Below are 19,035 nucleotides of genomic sequence, written 5' to 3'. Positions count from 1 at the left end.
CAAAGAAGTGGGATACGGAAGTACTAAGGAATGACGAGATACGTTTGAAGTTCTCTAACGCTGTAGATACAGCAATAAGGAATAGCGCAGTAGGCAGTACAGTTGAAGGGGAATGGACACCTCTAAAGGGCCTACACAGAAGTTGGGAAGGAAAACATAGGTACAAAGAAGGTAGCTGCGAAGAAACCATGAATAACAGAAGAAATACTTCAATTGATTGATGAAAGGAGGAAGTACAATCATGTTCCGGGAAAATCAGGAATACAGAAATACAAGTCGCTGAGGAATGAAATAAATAGGAAGTGTAGGGAAGCTAAGACGAAATGGCTGCAGGAAAAATGTAAAGACATCGAAAACGATATGATTGTCTGAAGGACAGACTCAGCATACAGGAAAGTCAAAACAACCTTTGGTGACATTAAAAGCAACGGTGGTAACATTAAGAGTGCAACGGGAATTCCACTGCTAAATGCAGAGGAGAGAGCAGATAGGTGGAAAGAATACATTGAAAGCCTCTATGAGGGTGAAGATTTGTCTGATGTGATAGAAGAAGAAACAGGAGTCGATTTAGAAGAGATAGGGGATCCAGTATTAGAATCGGAATTTAAAAGAGCTTTGGAGGACTTATGGTCAAATAAGGCAGAAGGGATAGATAACATTCCATCAGAATTTCTAAAATCATTGGGGGAAGTGGCAAAAATAACGACTATTCACGTTGGTGTGTAGAATATATGAGTCTGGCGATATACCATCTGACTTTCGGAAAAGCATCATCCACACAATTCCGAAGACGGCAAGAGCTGACCAGTCGCTAGAATTATCGCACAATCAGCTTAACAGCTCATGCATCGAAGCTGCTTACAAGAATAATATACAGAAGAATGGAAAAGAAAATTGAGAATGCGCTAGGTGACGATCAGTTTGGCTTTAGGAAAAGTGAAGGGACGAGAGAGGCAATTCTGACGTTACGGCTAATAATGGAAGCAAGGCTAAAGAAAAATCAAGACACTTTCATAGGATTTGTCGACCTGGAAAAAGCGTTCGACAACATAAAATGGTGCAAGCTGTTCGAGATTCTGAAAGAAGTAGGGGTAAGCTATTGGGAGAGACGGGTAGTATACAATATGTACAACAACCAAGAGGGAATAATAAGAGTGGACGATCAAGAACGAAGTGCTCGTATTAAGAAGGGTGTAAGACAAGGCTGTAGCCTTTCGCCCCTACTCTTCAATCTGTACATCGAGGAAGCAATGATGGAAATAAAAGAAAGGTTCAGGAGTGGAATTAAAATACAAGGTGAAAGGATATCAATGATACGATTCGCTGATGACATTGCTATCCTGAGTGAAAGTGAAGAAGAATTAAATGATCTGCTGAACGGAATGAACAGTCTAATGAGTACACAGTATGGTTTGAGAGTAAATCGGAGAAAGACGAAGGTAATGAGAAGTAGTAGAAATGAGAACAGCGAGAAACTTAACATCAGGATTGATGGTCACGAAGTCAATGAAGTTAAGGAATTCTGCTACCTAGGCAGTAAGATAACCAATGACGGACGGAGCAAGGAGGACATCAAAAGCAGACTCGCTATGGTAAAAAAGGTATTTCTCGCCAAGAGAAGTCTACTAATATCAAATACCGGCCTTAATTTGAGGAAGAAATTTCTGAGCATGTACGTCTGGAGTACAGCATTGTATGGTAGTGAAACATGGACTGTAGGAAAACCGGAACAGAAGAGAATCGAAGCATTTGAGATGTGGTGCCATAGACGAATGTTGAAAATTAGGTGGACTGATAAGGTAAGGAATGAGGAGGTTCTACGCAGAATCGGAGAGGAAAGGAATATGTGGAAAATACTGATAAGGAGAATGGACAGGATGATAGGACATCTGCTAAGACATGAGGGAATGACTTCCATGGTACTAGAGGGAGCTGTAGAGGGCAAAAACTGTAGAGGAAGACAGAGATTGGAATACGTCATGCAAATAATTGAAGACGTAGGTTGCAAGTGTGCTACTCTGAGATGAAGAGGTTAGCACAGGAAAGGAATTCGTGGCGGGCCGCATCAAACCAGTCAGTAGACTGATGACCAAAAAAAAAGGTTGCGATGGGCGGGTCACGTAGCTCGAATGGATGAGGGCAGGGCAGCGCGCAGAGTACTGGTAGGGCACTTAGAGGGAAAACGTCCTGTGGGGAGACCGAGGCGTAGATGGGAGGACAATGTGAACGCTGATTTGAGGAGCCTCGGTATTGAAGGTGAATGGAAGGAAATAGCCCAAGACAGGGACACATGGCGAAAATACTTTGTTGCGGTAATGGACTCTCGAGTCCGGTATGACCAGTGAGTGTGAGTGAGTGAGTGACCAAGACTACAGCAGTTTCGTTGAGTCGGATAACTACATTGTGGTCTGGTCGGGATTTCTTTAGCACTGACAGCTGTGGAGGATATAGTGGGGCGAGGGCGGGCGGAAGGCATAACAAGCACTGAGCGAATCCCACGAGGACCGCCTTGTATCCGCAGCAGCCTCTCGCCGTTAACAGGGGTGGGAGGGGGCGGCAAGACTAAAAATTGGCTGTTTTTCTTATAAATGAGCTGGTCTGGCTGGAGACGCCTCATGCCGTAAGCCACGAAACGCTACAACTGGCCAAACGAGAGTTTTAGCAAGGCCACGGGAAATCACTCCTAGACGTGTCTGAGAATTCTGTAACGAATAAGAACTGTGCATTCCGGATTCGAGGACGCCCGTTGTTGCCCTCCGCTTCCCCGTCCACCGTTCCTTGCAGACGCCTGTACCTTCACCGCCAGCACTGCGACACTTGTCGCGTGCTGGCAGCTCGCTGTCTTGCGACATCGTCAATTGCCCACTAACATTTTGCTTTAATTTCTTACAGTTGCGGGGTAAACAGTTTATCTTTTGTTTCTGTTGTGTGATACTGGACAATCTCAGAGGCAAGGTTGCCAAACATATTCAGTGGAAAATCTCCACATAGCTCTCTTGGCAAGGTAAGTCGAGAGAAATGGTTTGCGCGTTTCGTGCCTGCACCCGAATGATTGTTACTGATAACGCTCCAGACCGTTCTGTCGAAAGAGACGCCAAACTTGGCACGGCAAGAGGAGGAACTGATTGGCTTCACCGTCGAAACGTGGAATTAAGTGATGAATTTAAAAAGTTGCGCTGTCTGCAGGCGAGGCAGCCAGCAACGAAGCTGTTACGAGAGTCACCTCTGAAGACAGGAAGGAAGCCGTCAATCAAACGCAGCGTATCGTGCGAAAAGCTTGACGGCTTGAAGTTATTTTTAAGAAATCAGTCGTTATACGGAACGATCGCGTCATTAAATGACGGCAGTGACTGAGTCACCTGCTTCAAGCACCTGTGACAGCGGCGAGAGCGGTCACAGTAGAGTTCTCCCTTTGCCATCACAAAAAAAAAGTTGCAGATGGATTCAGCTGACTGTCTGGGGCATGTGGTGTGAGTACCTCCACAGGAATATTATATTTGCATAAGTCTGGACTATTAATGAAAAGTGTATAAGAAACTATCAGCCTCAATTGCGATAATGAAACCAACCTTTCCTTGGTTTCAGCCCAAGTAATTGAGCCTTCTTCAGAAGATATGCCTGGTTCAAACGGCTCTGAGCACTATGGGACTTAACTGCTGAGATCATCAGTCCCCTAGAACTTAGAACTACGTAAACTTAACTAACCACGGAGATATCACACACATCCATGCCCGAGGCAGGATTCGAACCTGCGACCGTAGCGGTCGCGCGGTTCCAGACTTTAGCGCCTAGAACCGCTCGGCCACACCGGCCGGCGGATATGCCTGAATCTATAATATGTCTAAAAGGGCATGGTCTAGAAATAAAACTAAAACAGCCTGAATAGGTGTAATCACATTTTAAAAATGCGGTACGTAAGTACTAAGTCAACACCAATACTTTACTTAAGCTCTGGCGTGCGCCTAGTCTCCGTGAACGCCGTGCGGTGGGCCTGGGGAGCTCACGTGGAACTGTTTCTTGTATATTAGATTATCACGATTGCTGACCGTGCTGCAATGTTCAAAATACAAAAATTAATTAAAAGACTGACATCAGCAACTGAATCCAAAGGATTTTCGTCTGTGGCACTCAGACTTAATCTCGCCTAGAATGTACCCCTCCTGTTCGCACTATAACTGTTTCAGTACTGTATTACTGTATTTTGTCCATTTTACTTTCTTCCAAATATGTAACGTAAGTTTCATCACTTCAGTTAGTAGGTACATTTTTATGATGATAGAAATAAGTAGAAAATTTGATCAGAAAACGGAATAACAGATTAATTATGAACCTGGTGCTCTGTTTCTCTCAAGAAAACGAAACGGACGAGCGCCGAAGTTTGGAATCATGATCACATCATTCGTCATACGAGGTGTCTGAGAAAATTAATGAGACAGATTTTTTTATCTACCAAAGTTTTCATTTTTTTTTTTCAAACGATAATATTGTCCCCTTCAAAGTAGTTCCTTTCGGTAGCTATACACCGGCGGAGTCGTTGTTCCAGTCTTCAACTGGTAGGGCCTTTAACATGTAGGTCACATTCTTTTGAACGTTCTTCAGAGTCCCAAAATGACCTCCTCATGATACATTTTTCAATACTGGGAAAAGAAAAAATCGAAAAGACTCAGATCAGGTTGATGTGTCGACAGAAGTGCCGACACAGTGTGATTTGAGGGGACCGCAATGCACGCTATAAACACACGAAGGATGGCGTGAGGTCTGAAACAGGATACGTAATGAATGCTATAAAGAAAAGTACGTAGCTTTTGGAATACTTAACTTTAATCCATCCTTGTTGTATACATCGTTCTTGATGAGACATGCTGTATACGATAAGTATCAATTGCTATGTAAGGCTAATGGCGCCTTGCTAGGTCGTAGCCATGGACTTAGCTGAAGGCTATTCTAACTATCTGCTCGGCAAAGGAGCGAGGCTTCGTCAGTGTAGTCGCTAGCAAAGTCGTCCGTCTCTCGAGACCTGCCGTGTGGTGGCGCTCGGTCTGCGATCACTAACAGTGGCGACACGCGGGTCCGACATGTACTAATGGACCGCGGCCGATTTAAAGCTACCACCTAGCAAGTGTGGTGTCTGGCGGTGACACCACACAGGTGAATAGGTGGCCTGTGGAACAATAGGAATGCCTTTTGAGGTCAAAAATTGCACGATGGAAGTGGCCCTATGACATGGGGGGATGTTGTCATAGTGCAGCACCACTTTCGTGCAATATCTTGTCTCACTCGCTTCACCTTTTTCCTGAGCCTTTCAAGGAGGTCTTTGTAAAACACTTGGTTGACAGTTTGTCCTGGAGGAATAAATTCTTTACTCACGATACTCCTTATGCGAATAAAGCAAATCAGCATTGTTTTGATCTTTGAAGTCCTCATTCCAGCTTCTTTCGGCCGAGGAAAAGTCAGTGCGCTATTCATCACTTTTCCTCTTTGTCTAAGGATCCTACTAAAAAAAAAACAGTATTCTTCGCCTGTCATCACACCGCTGAACCATTCATCGTCATTGGCAGTCCTCTGAAGAAGATAAACGCACACGTTTCATCGATTGTCCTGTTCAAGTGCCATTTTGGCACAAACCTTTCGCATGCACAAATCTTCGGTCAAAACTTGATGTGCGGTAAAAGTACTTAAGTGTAACTGGTCATCCATCACCCTTATTGCTAAACGTTGGTCCGATTTGACGAAAGTACGCACACATTCGGCGTTCTCGCCTGTTTTTGAAGGTCTGTCTGGGCGATGTACATCGTCAGGTTGTTCTCGGCATTTCAAAAAGCAAGAGCTCTTGATAAGGAATGTTCCCCATAGGCCTGTTTGAACTTCTCAAAGATCACAATCTTGACTGCATAACGTTGCTCCAAATTCCGCTGTTCCACACAACAAAAACACAGCTTCATTGATGGCGCTCTCAAAGATCACTAGATGCCTGTACGGAGCTGCAACTCGGGCCGAACATCTGGAAGCGCCTGTCTACGCAAGTGGAACAACGCAGCGTTGCCGGATCACTCATAGTGTTGTCAGTCTCATTACTTTTCTCACAAACCTCGTAGTTTAACTCAAATTATTTCGCGTCAGAGGACTTTGACAGAGTTCTGGTTTGGAGCAGATTAAAATATAAGTATTCTTCAGATTTCGTCCCCGTATTACATTCACCTAAATTTAATAAGAGAAGAGTTTCCTGCACATCAAAAATTTCTCTAACGTCGTCAGGAGTGCATTCTCGTACACTTTCCGTTTGTCGTCTTAAAAGTTTATTACCACCGACAAAATTTAAACGAAAACATTGTGAAACTCCTCCGGAAGGCGCTGATACGAGTTCTATGTTTGTACATTGACTTTGAGCGAGCTGAATGAAATGTAAGATTGGGCGTGTGTAACGCATTTGATATGGTAAGCGTGGTCCGCGCTTCCACGTGTGTTAATCTTAAAGTATGTCTGGACAGATCATATAGTAATGCATACTCTGCACCTCGATGCCTACTGTATTCGTGATAACTGCGTTAGGACTTACAGAAAATAATCTCTGGATGTGAGTTGTCTACAACAGGGCAATTAGGGTATTTTTCCAAATGCTGTGTATGCGCCTCCATAGCATGACGACACGTCCGGACAGATCCAGACAAGTTCTCCTATTTGTCTCTTTGCCTGGGGTCCGGACGCATTTTTGCGTTGTCCTCCTTTTTCGCGAAGTTCACCGTAATAAATTCATATTTGCTGTTATTTCCGTTCTGTTGCTCATTTCTTAAATTACTCATCTATAGATGGCAGCAGGATCGTCGATATTATCGATCACGTTTTACATAAAGCAATTCAGCATGGAGCTGATTGTCTTCCTGTTGATTCGTTGTGTGTCATCGTGAAAATTCATAATTATTTTTTTCTATTTACTCTGTTGGAATACAACAGCTACGCTCTTTCTGCGAATTTGTTGAGGTAAATTACAAACAAGTTCCGTCTCATATGAAAACTCTATGGTTGTCTCTCTTCCCAGAAAATATTGGAAATGTATCCAGCTCGGAAATCTTACTTTCTGCCTAAAAGCAAGCCACCACACGTTTTGCTTCGGTTTTTTGATAATAGTTTATGTGAAACCTACTTGTGGCAATGCATTCATTGATGTCTGTTCAACTTAATGGTCTTCAAGTAGAAAAGGAGAGCAGTTACGTGCTTGAAGTGATTCATATTTTACATTCTGCATGTAAGGTGCCCGAGGACCGATTAAACGAAAAATTTGTTTGACTAAAGGTTAAATGTAAGTGGAAATTGCAGCGGAATAAGGATTTGACAAAAAAAGTTAAAGTGTATATGAAGGAATCTGTGTCGTTGTGTAATTTTTGAAACTATTTCCCTTCATGTTTCACGACTTCTCCTGTTGGATGTCTCTTAAAGAAGATGTTAACTACAGTGATGTTGAAAAAGGCTTTTTGTATTTGGAAGATAAATGTAAAGTTTTCGAAATTTAAGATGTAAAACGTTATGATCAATTCTGTAATTTTGGGCAGCTTCTGAAACAGAATAGTAACTATCCTGAATTTAGTGAGCTATCTTGTAATAATAAATCGGCCAAGAACTTTTATGAAAGTAGGTCTATTGATTTTCAGGGAGAATTGTTAAAACTTGCGGAATACTTTTGCAGTATATCAGGGCACAATGGAAATGCAGAAGACGTATTTTCGCTCATTACAACACAGTGGACTGATGACAGGAACAGACTGAACCTTGAATGTGTTAACGGTGTAATATAATTTAAAAGAATTTCCCTGCGTATCTTTTCACAGTTACCTGCTAAGCAAGCCAATACTTCTACAGAAAACTGTATCTTCAGAGAAGTACCAATAAAAGTTAAGGAATGTATGTTATGCCTGTTAATTGATTAATTTATTAAATTTCAGCGTGTGTTTCCGTGTGTCTTCTATCTTCTGACCTTGTCCTCCTTTTTGAAGCTGTTTTTCCTCTCTTTTATGCGTCTACATCTGGTCACCGTGCGCTTGCCTTGCCTCTGCAGGGTGGGAGACGCCGCTTCACGGCTGAGTGCTCTCGCTGGCCAGGCAGCAGGTGGGGGAGGGCTGGGCAGGATCTGGGAAAGCGACGCCCGCCACGGGCTGTCATCGGACGCCAGCAGCGCAGCGGAGACAAAGAGCTGTCGAGAGGCACCGATGGGCGCGGGGGCGTCAGGTGGGGGTGGGGGTGGGGGCCGCAACCCGAGCGGGCCGCGTGCGCAAACTTTGCCCGCCGGGTCAGCCTGCCCTGCCAAAGCACTCTCCTCTTGCCTGCTGCACTTCTAGTAAGCGTGACGCTTTCCTGCGACAAAACACGACTGGCCCGAAAATATCTCGTGCGCCTTAACATACACAGCGTAAGGCGTCAACGTGATTTAACAAGCTGGGGTCTCCGGGGGACCCCGTATTTAATTTCCTAATTTCTCAGCTAAGTATTATAGAAGGTTACTCAGACTAGGTTCTTTGGATGTTAAAAATACATTTAAAATAAATACGCGTTGTTGACGCATTGCTTAATCGTCAGACTAAACTGATTTATATACACTACTGGCATTAAAATTGCTACACCAAGAAGAAATGCAGATGATCAACGGGTATTCATTGGACAAATATATTATACTAGAACTGACATGTGATTACGTTTTCACGCAATTTGGGTCCATAGATCCTGAGAAATTAGTACCCAGAAAAACCACCTCTGGCCCTAATAACGGCCTTCATGCGCCTGGGCATTGAGTCAAACAGAGCTTGGGTGGCGTGTACAGGTACAGCTGCCCATGCAGCTTGAACAAGATACCACAGTTCATCAAGAGTAGTGACTGGCGTATTGTGATGAGCCAGTTGCTCGGCCACCATTGACCAGACGTTTTCAATTGGTGAGAGATCTGGAGAATGTGCTAGCCAGTGCAGCAGTCGACAGTATCTGTATCCAGGAAGGCCCTTACAGGACCTGCAACATGCGGTCGTGCATTATCCTGTTGAAATGTAGGGTTTCGCAGGGATCGAATGAAGGGTAGAGCCACGGCTCGTAACACATCTGAAATGTAACGTCCACTGTTCAAAGCGCCGTCAATGCGAACAAGAGGTGACCGAGACGAGTAACCAATGGCACCCATACCATCACGCCGGGTGATAGGCCAGTATGGCGATGACGAATACTCGCTTCCAATGAGCGTTCACCGCGATGTCGCCAAACAATCTTGTGTGAATGCTCTGACAAGCTAATCATTTGCATATGACAGCATCTCCTTCATGTCGGTTAAATTTCGCGTCTGTAGCACGTCATCTTCGTGGTGTGGCAATTTTAATGTCCAGTAGTGTATGTTACCTATTTTGGTGGATTTTATTGTGTTACTTTTCACAACGTGAATGCCACAAATTTTCAGAAATGGTCCGCAAAAAAATCACAGATCGCTACATTCTTCGATTCTGGATGAATGTAATCTTAGTGACCGGGAAGGTATCTTGATTGAACGTGATGGGCCGCGTGGGGTAGCCGCGCTGTCTAGGGCTCCTTGCCTAGGTTCGCGCGGCTCCCCCCGTCGGAGTTTCGAGTCTTCCCTCGAGAATGTGTGTGTGTGTTTTTGTCCTTAGCGTAAGTTAGTTTAAGTTGGATTACGTAGAGTGTAAGCCTAGGGACCGATGTCCTCAGCAGTTTGGTCCCATAGGAACTTGGCATCAACTGAACGTGATGAGGACTTTGTTCCAGAACAAGAAGGGTCGGAAGATAACATTGAAGCGGATTCAGAAGAAAGTCAAATTGCCAGCAGAAATTGTTATGGGGATTCCGATGAAGAAGATGACACTGTTGTAAAGTGAGGACGAAAGTTAAAAAGTTCCATGTCCCCGGTTGTCTCGCTGTCGTCAATATAACATTGGAAGTGGATCTCCCGGGTCAATGCACGCAACTGATCTTGCACTCATAATGTCAGAATTTTTCAACACGTTCTTTGATGACCGAATTGCAGACATTGCACGCACCTTCACCAATGCTGAAGCGCAACGTGTTGTTCTGCATTACGATGCAAATACTGCTGCAAACTGAACGAGAATTTGGATAGATGAAGATTCAGTCAAACTGAGTTTCTTGGTGTGGTACTGATTGCTGGAGCTGTTCGCTCCTGAAAGGAATCAATTTCCGAAAGGTGGACAACAGAGGAAAATATGAGTCATGTACTTTTTGTTGCTGACTTGGCAAAGAATCGATTTGCGTAGAGGGTGTTTCCGTAAAAGCGTACAAAAATTTGACAGGACATAGAGGATGCTCCACTGAACAATTTGAGGTACCGAACCTGGGGTCGGAGAAGTCAGCTTAAGGGGATAATAGGAGTAAAACCACGGTACTGTGTACCTTTTTATTTACATTAGTTAAGTGCAAATACCATTAATGACACAATGAAGGTACCATTTGTATTTATCTTACGAAGTGTGCTGAAACTGACGGCCATCAGTATCAATGCAAGTATGACATCGGCGAACAAGATTGTGACGCACCCTTACAAATATCCCTGGTGTGTTTCGAATCCCATCACAGGCAGCTACAATTCTGGCAACTAATTCCATCTCCACTAGGATAAGTGACTTTATCCCCATAGGAAATAATCAAGGGGATTCAGGTCAGGTGACCTCGAAGGCCATGGAATAGGACCTCCCCTTCCAATCCAGCGACCAGGAAGTACTGTACCGAAACCGCTCCATCGAATTGTACTGTACGTGTCTGCATAGCACTAAGTGATGAACGGGTCTGTCGTTGATTCATAGCATGTTCTGCCAAGGGACAATGTAAAAACGAACAACAGGGCCAAATCATGGGCAAGTAAAGCAAACAAAACCTGCATCATGGCATCTTGGCTATAAGGCTCGTCCTCCTCGTTTCCTTGCAGCATATAAAGAACATGCATGTAAATAAACAGCACAGTACGCGTAAACTGGTACGAATGTTGCTTGTAAACACGCTGGAAAACAGTAGAACTACACAAAGGGGTAGACAAGTTTACTTTACTTCCCTATCTCCTTAAGCTGGCTTCTCCCACCACAGATTCCCTACCTCAAACTTTTCAGTCCTGTTACTTTTTTCACGCTCTTATGGAAACGCGTTGTACACTACTGGCCATTGAAATCGCTACACCACGAAGATGACGTGCTACAGACGCGAAATTTAACCGACAGGAAGAAGATGCTGTGATATGCAAATGATTAGCTTTTCAGAGCATTCACACAAGGTTGGCGCCGGTGGCAACACTTACAACGTGCTGACGTGAGGAGAGTTTCCAACCGATTTCTCATACACAAACAGCAGTTGACCGGCGTTGCCTGGTGAAAAGTTGTTGTGATGCCTCGTGTAAGGAGGAGAAATGCGTACCACCACGTTTCCAACATTGATAAAGGTCGGACTGTAGCCCATCGTGATTGCGGTTTATCGCACCGCAACTTTGCTGCTCGCGTTGGTCGAGATCCAATGACGGTTAGGAGAATATGGAATCGGTGGGTTCAGGAGGGTAATACGGAACGCCTGTGCTGGATCCCAACGGCCTCGTATCACTAGCAGTCGATATGACAGGCATCTTATCCGCATGGCTGTAACGGATCGTGCAGCCACGTCTCGATCCCTGAGTCAACAGATGGGGACGTTTGCAAGACAACAACCATCAGCACGAACACTTCGACGACGTTTGCAGCAGCATGGACTGTCAGCTTGGAGACCACGGCTGCGGTTATCCTTGACGCTTCATCACAGACAGGAGCACCTGCGATGGTGTACTCAACGACGAACCTGGGTGCACGAATCGCAAAACGTCATTTTTTTCGGATGAATTTAGGTTCTGTTTACAGAATCATGATGGTCGCATCCATGTTTGGCGATATCGCGGTGAACTCACATTGGAAGCGTGTATTCGTCATCGCCGTACTGGCGTATCACCCGGCGTGATGGTATGGGGTGCCATTGGTTACACGTCTCGGTCACCAGTTGTTCGGACTGATTACACTTTGAACAGTGGACGTTACATTTCAGATGTGTTACGACCCGTGGCTCTACCCCTCATTCGATCCCTGCGAAACCTTATATTTCAGCAGGATAATGAACCATCGCATGCTGCAGGTCCTGAACGGGCCTTTCTGGATACAGAAAATGTTCGACTGCTGCCCTGGCCAGCACATTCTCCAGATCTCTCACCAATTGAAAACGTCTGGTCAATGGTTGCCGAGCAACTGGCTCGTCACTATACGCCAGTCACTACTCTTGATGAGTGCATGGGCAGCTGTACCTGTACACGCCATCCGAGCTCTGTTTGACTCAATGCCCAGACGTATCAAGGCCATTATTACAGCCAGAGGTGGTTGCTCTGGGTACTGATGTCTCAGGATCTATGCACCCAAACTGCGTGAAAATGTAATCACACGTCAGTTCTAGTATAATACATTTGTCCAATGAATACCAGCTTATTATCTGCATTTCTTCTTGGTGCAGCAATTGTAATGGCGAATAGTGTAGTATGCAAAGCGAGGTCCTGCCAGGATGATGTAAGTTGGTTTGCCTGTCTTTGTGTGCATGCCGCAAAAAGCAGTACAACACCCTCAAGGGCTGTGCAATGGCGCAGGGGAGCAATGTCTGCTGACTGAGGGGCTGTAGTTTTGGTGATTCATTTGTCATGCTCACTGGCGATCAGATGGCGCTCAAGAGGCCCGTCTGCGCCCCTCTGTTTTAACCACGCAGCACGCAGGCAGTGACTGTGGTGAGTTTAGAGGTGAACAGTGTCTGCCGCACTCATTCTATGGTACAACCATGTCCCGACGACGAGTACGTACTCCTGTTGCACAATTCCAGCGATTTCAACACAGTCGCATTATGGTATTGCAGGAAGCTGCATGAAATAAGTTCACAGATATGTGAGTGGCTCGAAGACCTTAAATAATAGAACCCAGTATGTTGTCCTCGATTTTGAGTGTTCATCAGAGACAAGGGTATCGTCAGGAGTGCCCCAGGGAAGTGTGATAGCGCCGCTGTTGTTCTTTATATACAAAGACCGCTGCTGTTCTGTATACACATAAATGATTTGGCTGGTAGGTTGGGCACAATCTGCGGTTGTTCGCTGATGGTGCCGTGGTGTACGCTAAGGTGTCGAAGTCGCGTGACTTCAGGAAGATACAAAACGGCTTACACAAAATGTCCAGTCGATGTGATGAATGCCAGCTAGCCCTGACTGTGGAAAATGTAAGTTAATGAGAATGAGTAGGAAGAGCAAACCTGTAATGTTCGGATATAGTATTACTAGTGTCCAGCAATATGTGAGAACTGTGGAAGAGAAGGCGAATGTTCGACCGGTTATTGGGAGAATTTTGGGAAAAAGTTGTAGACCTGTAAAGGAGACCGCATGTAGGACTCTGGTGCGAGCTATACTTGAGTACTTTTTTTTTTTTTTTCAAATCCACATTTTCTAGTCTCGATGCATGTCACTTCCCTGTTGTTTGGGCGTCAGTCACTGCTCCAGTGTTTGGGATCTGTACCAAGTCGGATTGTAGGAAGACATCGAAGCAATTCAGAGGCAAGGTGCTACATTTGTTACCGGCAGGTTCGAACAACACGTAAGTGCTACGGAGATGCTTCAGGAACTCAAATAGGAGTGCCTGGAGGGAAGGCGAAGTTCCTTTCGAGAAACACTACTGAGAAAATTTAAGGATCCTGCATTTGAAGCTGACTGCCGAACGATTCTACTGCCGCCAACATACAATGCGCGTAAGGACCATGAAGATAAGACACGAGAAATTAGGGCTCATACGAAGGCATACAGACAGTCGTTTTCCCCTCGCTCTACAGGGCTATTACAAATGATTGAAGCGATTTCATAAATTCACTGTAGCTCCATTCATTGACTTATGGTCACGACACACTACAGATACGTAGAAAAACTCATAAAGTTTTGTTCGGCTGAAGCCGCACTTCAGGTTTCTGCCGCCAGAGCGCTCGAGAGCGCAGTGAGACAAAATGGCGACAGGAGCCGAGAAAGCGTATGTCGTGCTTGAAATGCACTCACATCAGTCAGTCATAACAGTGCAACGACACTTCAGGACAAAGTTCAACAAAGATCCACCAACTGCTAACTCCATTCGGCGATGGTATGCGCAGTTTAAAGCTTCTGGATGCCTCTGTACGGGGAAATCAACGGGTCGGTCTGCAGTGAGCGAAGAAACGGTTGAACGCGTGCGGGCAAGTTTCACGCATAGCCCGCGGAAGTCGACGAATAAAGCTAGCAAGGAGCTAAACGTACCACAGCCGACGGTTTGGAAAATCTTACGGAAAAGGCTAAAGCAGAAGCCTTACCGTTTACAATTGCTACAAGCCCTGATACCCGATGACAAAGTCAAACGCTTTGAATTTTCGGCGCGGTTGCAACAGCTCATGGAAGAGGATACGTTCAGTGCGAAACTTGTTTTCAGTGATGAAGCAACATTTTTTCTTAATGGTGACGTGAACAGACACAATGTGCGAATCTGGGCGGTATAGAATGCTCACGCATTCGTGCAGCAAATTCGCATTTCACCAAAAGTTAACGTGTTTTGTGCAATCTCACGGTTTAAAGTTTACGGCCCCTTTTTCTTCTGCGAAAAAAACGTTACAGGACACGTGTGTCTGGACATGCTGGAAAATTGGCTCATGCCACAACTGTAGACCGACAGCGCCGACTTCATCTTTCAACAGGATGGTGCTCCACCGCACTTCCATCATGATGTTCGGCATTTCTTAAACAGAAGATTGGAAAACCGATGGATCGGTCGTGGTGGAGATCATGATCAGCAATTCATGTCATGGCCTCCACGCTCTCCCGACTTAACCCCATGCGATTTCTTTCTGTGGGGTTATGTGAAAGATTCAGTGTTTAAACCTCCTCTACCAAGAAACGTGCCAGAACTGCGAGCTCGCATCAACGATGCTTTCGAACTCATTGATGGGGACACGCTGCGCCGAGTGTGGGAGGAACTTGATTATCGGCTTGATGTCTGCCGAATCACTAAAGGGGCACATATCGAACATTTGTGAATGCCTAAAAAAACTTTTTAAGTTTTTGTATGTGTGTGCAAAGCATTGGGAAAATATCTCAAATAATAAAGTTATTGTAGAGCTGTGAAATCGCTTCAATCATTTGTAATAACCCTGTATTTGCGAGTAGAACGGGTAAGGACGTGACAAGTAGTGGTACAGGGTAACCGTATGCTGTATTGACTGTTTTCTGGTTGTGGAGGACGTTTTGTTAATTTTGCTTGAAATATGTGTCTTCGACTTTGGAATTTTGTATGCTAAACGTTTTATGATGAATTCGTACCTCGTTCTGCAACCTTTCCATGGACTACACTCTCATTTCACGACTGCGGTTCGCTTTGGGCCATTGGCGCGTGTGACTTCCGTGGTGACTGGTGCACACGACACCTGTGTATACGTATGTACGTTTGTGTGTGTGTGTGTGTGTGCAGAGCGCGGCGCTGGTGGCGGTGACGAACGTGTCCGAGTACCTGGACGAGACGGCGGTGCGGCGCATGGTGCTGCCCAAGACCAAGGCCGTCTACGAGAAGAACACGGCCGACCTCAAGCTCGTGATGAACGTGCTCAGCTGCATCGAGAAGACGCTGGACAAGCTGGACAAGTCGCAGATCATCGACGAGGTGCTGCCGCTGCTCTGGGACGTACGCCTCGCCGACCCCGAGATCACCATCCGCGTCGTCAGTGAGTAGACGAGCAGCCGACTAGCCGCCGCCATCTTGTCGCGCGCCGCAACCGCACAGCCCATGGAGGTAAGAATAAGGGGAGATGGCGCTACGTATCCCAGCCGTACTACGTTTTGAAGCCATGGGGGCGTGGCTCGCTGCCGTGACACTCTGACCAAAACATTGCCAGTGTGCTATAGCGCTGCGTGTATTACAGTCGCTAATTGCACCATGTAAGCATGTAACGTCATCAGATCGGTTGTTTCAAAGTTTTTGTTTACAATAAAAATCTCGTAAAGGCGAAATTCCGCGTTTCTTCTCATTAAAAATAGTTTTTAATGTAATATTACGAATAGCTAGTCTTCAACGTAAACGATACAATTTCGTTAATTCAGTAATAAACGTGTATCACAAACTAAATAATAGAAACTGAAAACTAAGTTAGCTATACCCTCCCTCCAAAGCCCCATAAATACATCTTGTTTGTAATACGCACTGGGACGTTTCAGTTACGTTACACTACTGGGAAACACTGTTCAATACCACCAATATTTACTGAAATACGGTACATAGAATGGCAAATCTACACAGTGTCCTGTTTAGGCCTATACTTTGCGCCAGTTAATGTAGTGTTAGCTTTTAATTTGGTACATGATGAAGACAAAGTGAGTTACTCAACACTTTGATTATCGACGATACGCACGTATTATACTGAAACGTGAACTTGAAAACTCAGAATTTAATTCTTTGAATTAACATACCTTTTGTAAATGTTTTGGGTGTGTAGGGGAAACTGATGGTACAGCATTTTCTCGAAGCCTTACTGTTGAAAGGGAAGTTCGGTCTATGTCCTCTTCTCGGAAATGCTGAGAACATATAGTGCTCCATTTAGACGCACGCCAATTCTTCCTCCTCACGGCATTCTCTCACAGAGCTTTCCGACTTTCATTTTTAGGAAATCTAAAATCATACAGGAGAAAAACACGCTATAGTACAAGTACCGATATAGCACACGTTCATTCACAATGAAGTTGTAAAATCACACTTAACGAGACAACTTACACATGAAATGTTATTCCCTTCGATTTCGCATTACAATCAGAACGATTCGTACATCCGAACACCACACAAGTCACCATAATAGCGCAAAATCCTTCCAAAAGCGAGCGACAAGCCTATGCACACAAGCTTACAGCAGCAATGTTTTGGTCGGATTGAGATGGCTACCCTCGGCTTCACATGGCTTCGCAGCTGTGACGTCACGGCGTCTCCCTCTATTCTTACCTCCATGTCACAGCCGCACGCTGCAGGGGATCGCCTCAATGAGGCGAGTGCGGCTGTGGATGAAGTATCGATATATCGATGCCTTTTCCTAAATGTCACGGTATGTGTCGGACATACTTTTCACAGATACACCGATATATCGATATCCTAATGCCATTTCCTAAATGTAACGGTATATCTCGGAGATACTTTTCACCGATACACCGATATATCGATAGCGAAACGGCTATATCGAGAGCCGATATCTTTATATTATATTACATTTTTACACAATTTTCGATAAATATTTGAAGCTGTTCTTTTCACATTGTAGTAGAATATAATTTCACGTTCAGTGTGGGTTTTCATTGCGTCCCGTCTTTCTTTATGAGTGTCTCAAGCAAGTAAAGGTGGTACAAAGAAGTTGTAGCGTTGCTCTTGGGGGACAAAAATAAAAAGAATTGTTACTTTTTTTTTTAATGTCGAAAAAGTGAATATTTTGGTGGGCCACTTGGCAACAGAATCAGGGATTTATTACACTATTATAATAACATACGTTGACCATTAAATACCTGAATAAGAGCAGCATATTGATATATATATATATTTGAGATCGCTCGGAAGAAACATTATCATTTCTGTGCATTTTTATAGTCGCGATGTAGTCATACCCGGATCAACGCTAAGGGACCAGAAGATTTATAGACTTTAAAAGAAATGCAACACTACACGAAAAAGTTGGTTCAGAAATAATAGGAAAACGATAATGTTCCTTCTGCCTCATGCTGCGTTCGGCCCATCAGCGTGATCGTAATTTCTGATGAAGTAACACAAAAATAATTATCATTCAGTTAAATAAGGAGATGGAATCATCAAGGTTAATTTACGAAAATAAGCACACTTATCTTTAACACACGTTTTTTTTTTAATGCTACGTACCTTTTCATATTAAATTACAATAGATGACCATTGTGGTTAAATACTTTATACATAACAGTCAAAATGTCCTCTTGATTCTGTCTGTTCGATATCAGTTACAAGAAACTACATCTTTTGTGATTGAAAAAAAATAACAATTAGCATATTCACTCAATATTTTCACATCAAATATAAAATACAGTTGTGGAACGCAGCAAGTCTGCGTCCGCCTCTCATGGAACACAAACAGTAAAAGGTGAGGCGCCAAAAGCCTCATTTGTCTTGAAACAACAGAATTCTTTTTTTATACCATTAATCGATACATGTACATAGAGATTTACTGGCACCGCGCAAGAACGGCAAAGATAAAGAATAATAGATTCTGTCGCTGCTATGCGATGATTCATTTCTTTTACTTTACAATTTTTCGATAACTTTAGGCCATCAGGCGTTTACTATTGAGCGTATATTAATGTTTGTGAGGCGAAAATTACTAATATTACACTGCCTCCCATGAGGAGGGAAGGAATACCGAAGGTATTACTTTCATCCTCATGCACATTGGAATATTTGTAATTTTCGGATGTAACATACAGGTTATTAAAAGTCTCATTTCATATTCATTCCATAATAAAAGAATTAACGTTTCAATTTGTAATTACTGACGGTGGATCATTGTGAATTTGTTCTGTTTTCTATCAGTGTTTGCATGGATTCAGTCTTTCTTGGTGATTCTTAAAATTAAGGCTATAAGTACACATATTTACAAAATTTATAAGGAAATAGAGTCACACTTCATTTTTCATCGTTGCAAAAGTAATTTGACTATCACAACTGGTACACAACTTTCTGTTTTGACAGTATTCATTACATTGTCATCGTCTTGTCGATTGATTGCCTTGTCCGTCGTCGCACTTAATTATACATTTATTTTCGTCGCACATACACTATTTATGATAGACTTGGATTGTAGAGCGGCCACTGGTGATGGCTTCGACAAGGAAGTCCATTTCTTTCACTTTCAGGGCTCGAGTGTGGCTCTCCGAATTATTTCACATATGAAACAGATAAAATATCTTATATTAGAATAGCTTACAAAACTAATTTTATA

General features: G+C 43.9%; 1 protein-coding gene across 1 annotated transcript in view; it reads left to right on the top strand.

The window, feature by feature from the left end:
* Nucleotides 1-19,035, top strand: part of LOC124796150 (SCY1-like protein 2) — a 404,810-nt gene that overhangs the window by 198,568 nt on the left and 187,207 nt on the right. Inside the window, exon 7 of the mRNA XM_047260241.1 lies at nt 15,513-15,762. Within this exon, the coding sequence (XP_047116197.1) occupies nt 15,513-15,762 (250 nt within the window). The remainder of the gene's footprint in view (nt 1-15,512; nt 15,763-19,035) is intronic.

The sequence above is a fragment of the Schistocerca piceifrons genome, chromosome 4 (genome assembly GCF_021461385.2).
Source record: "Schistocerca piceifrons isolate TAMUIC-IGC-003096 chromosome 4, iqSchPice1.1, whole genome shotgun sequence".
NCBI classification, from domain to species: Eukaryota; Metazoa; Arthropoda; class Insecta; order Orthoptera; family Acrididae; genus Schistocerca; species Schistocerca piceifrons.
Note: the sequence above shows the minus strand (reverse complement) of the source record. Positions and strands in the feature narration are given on the sequence as shown.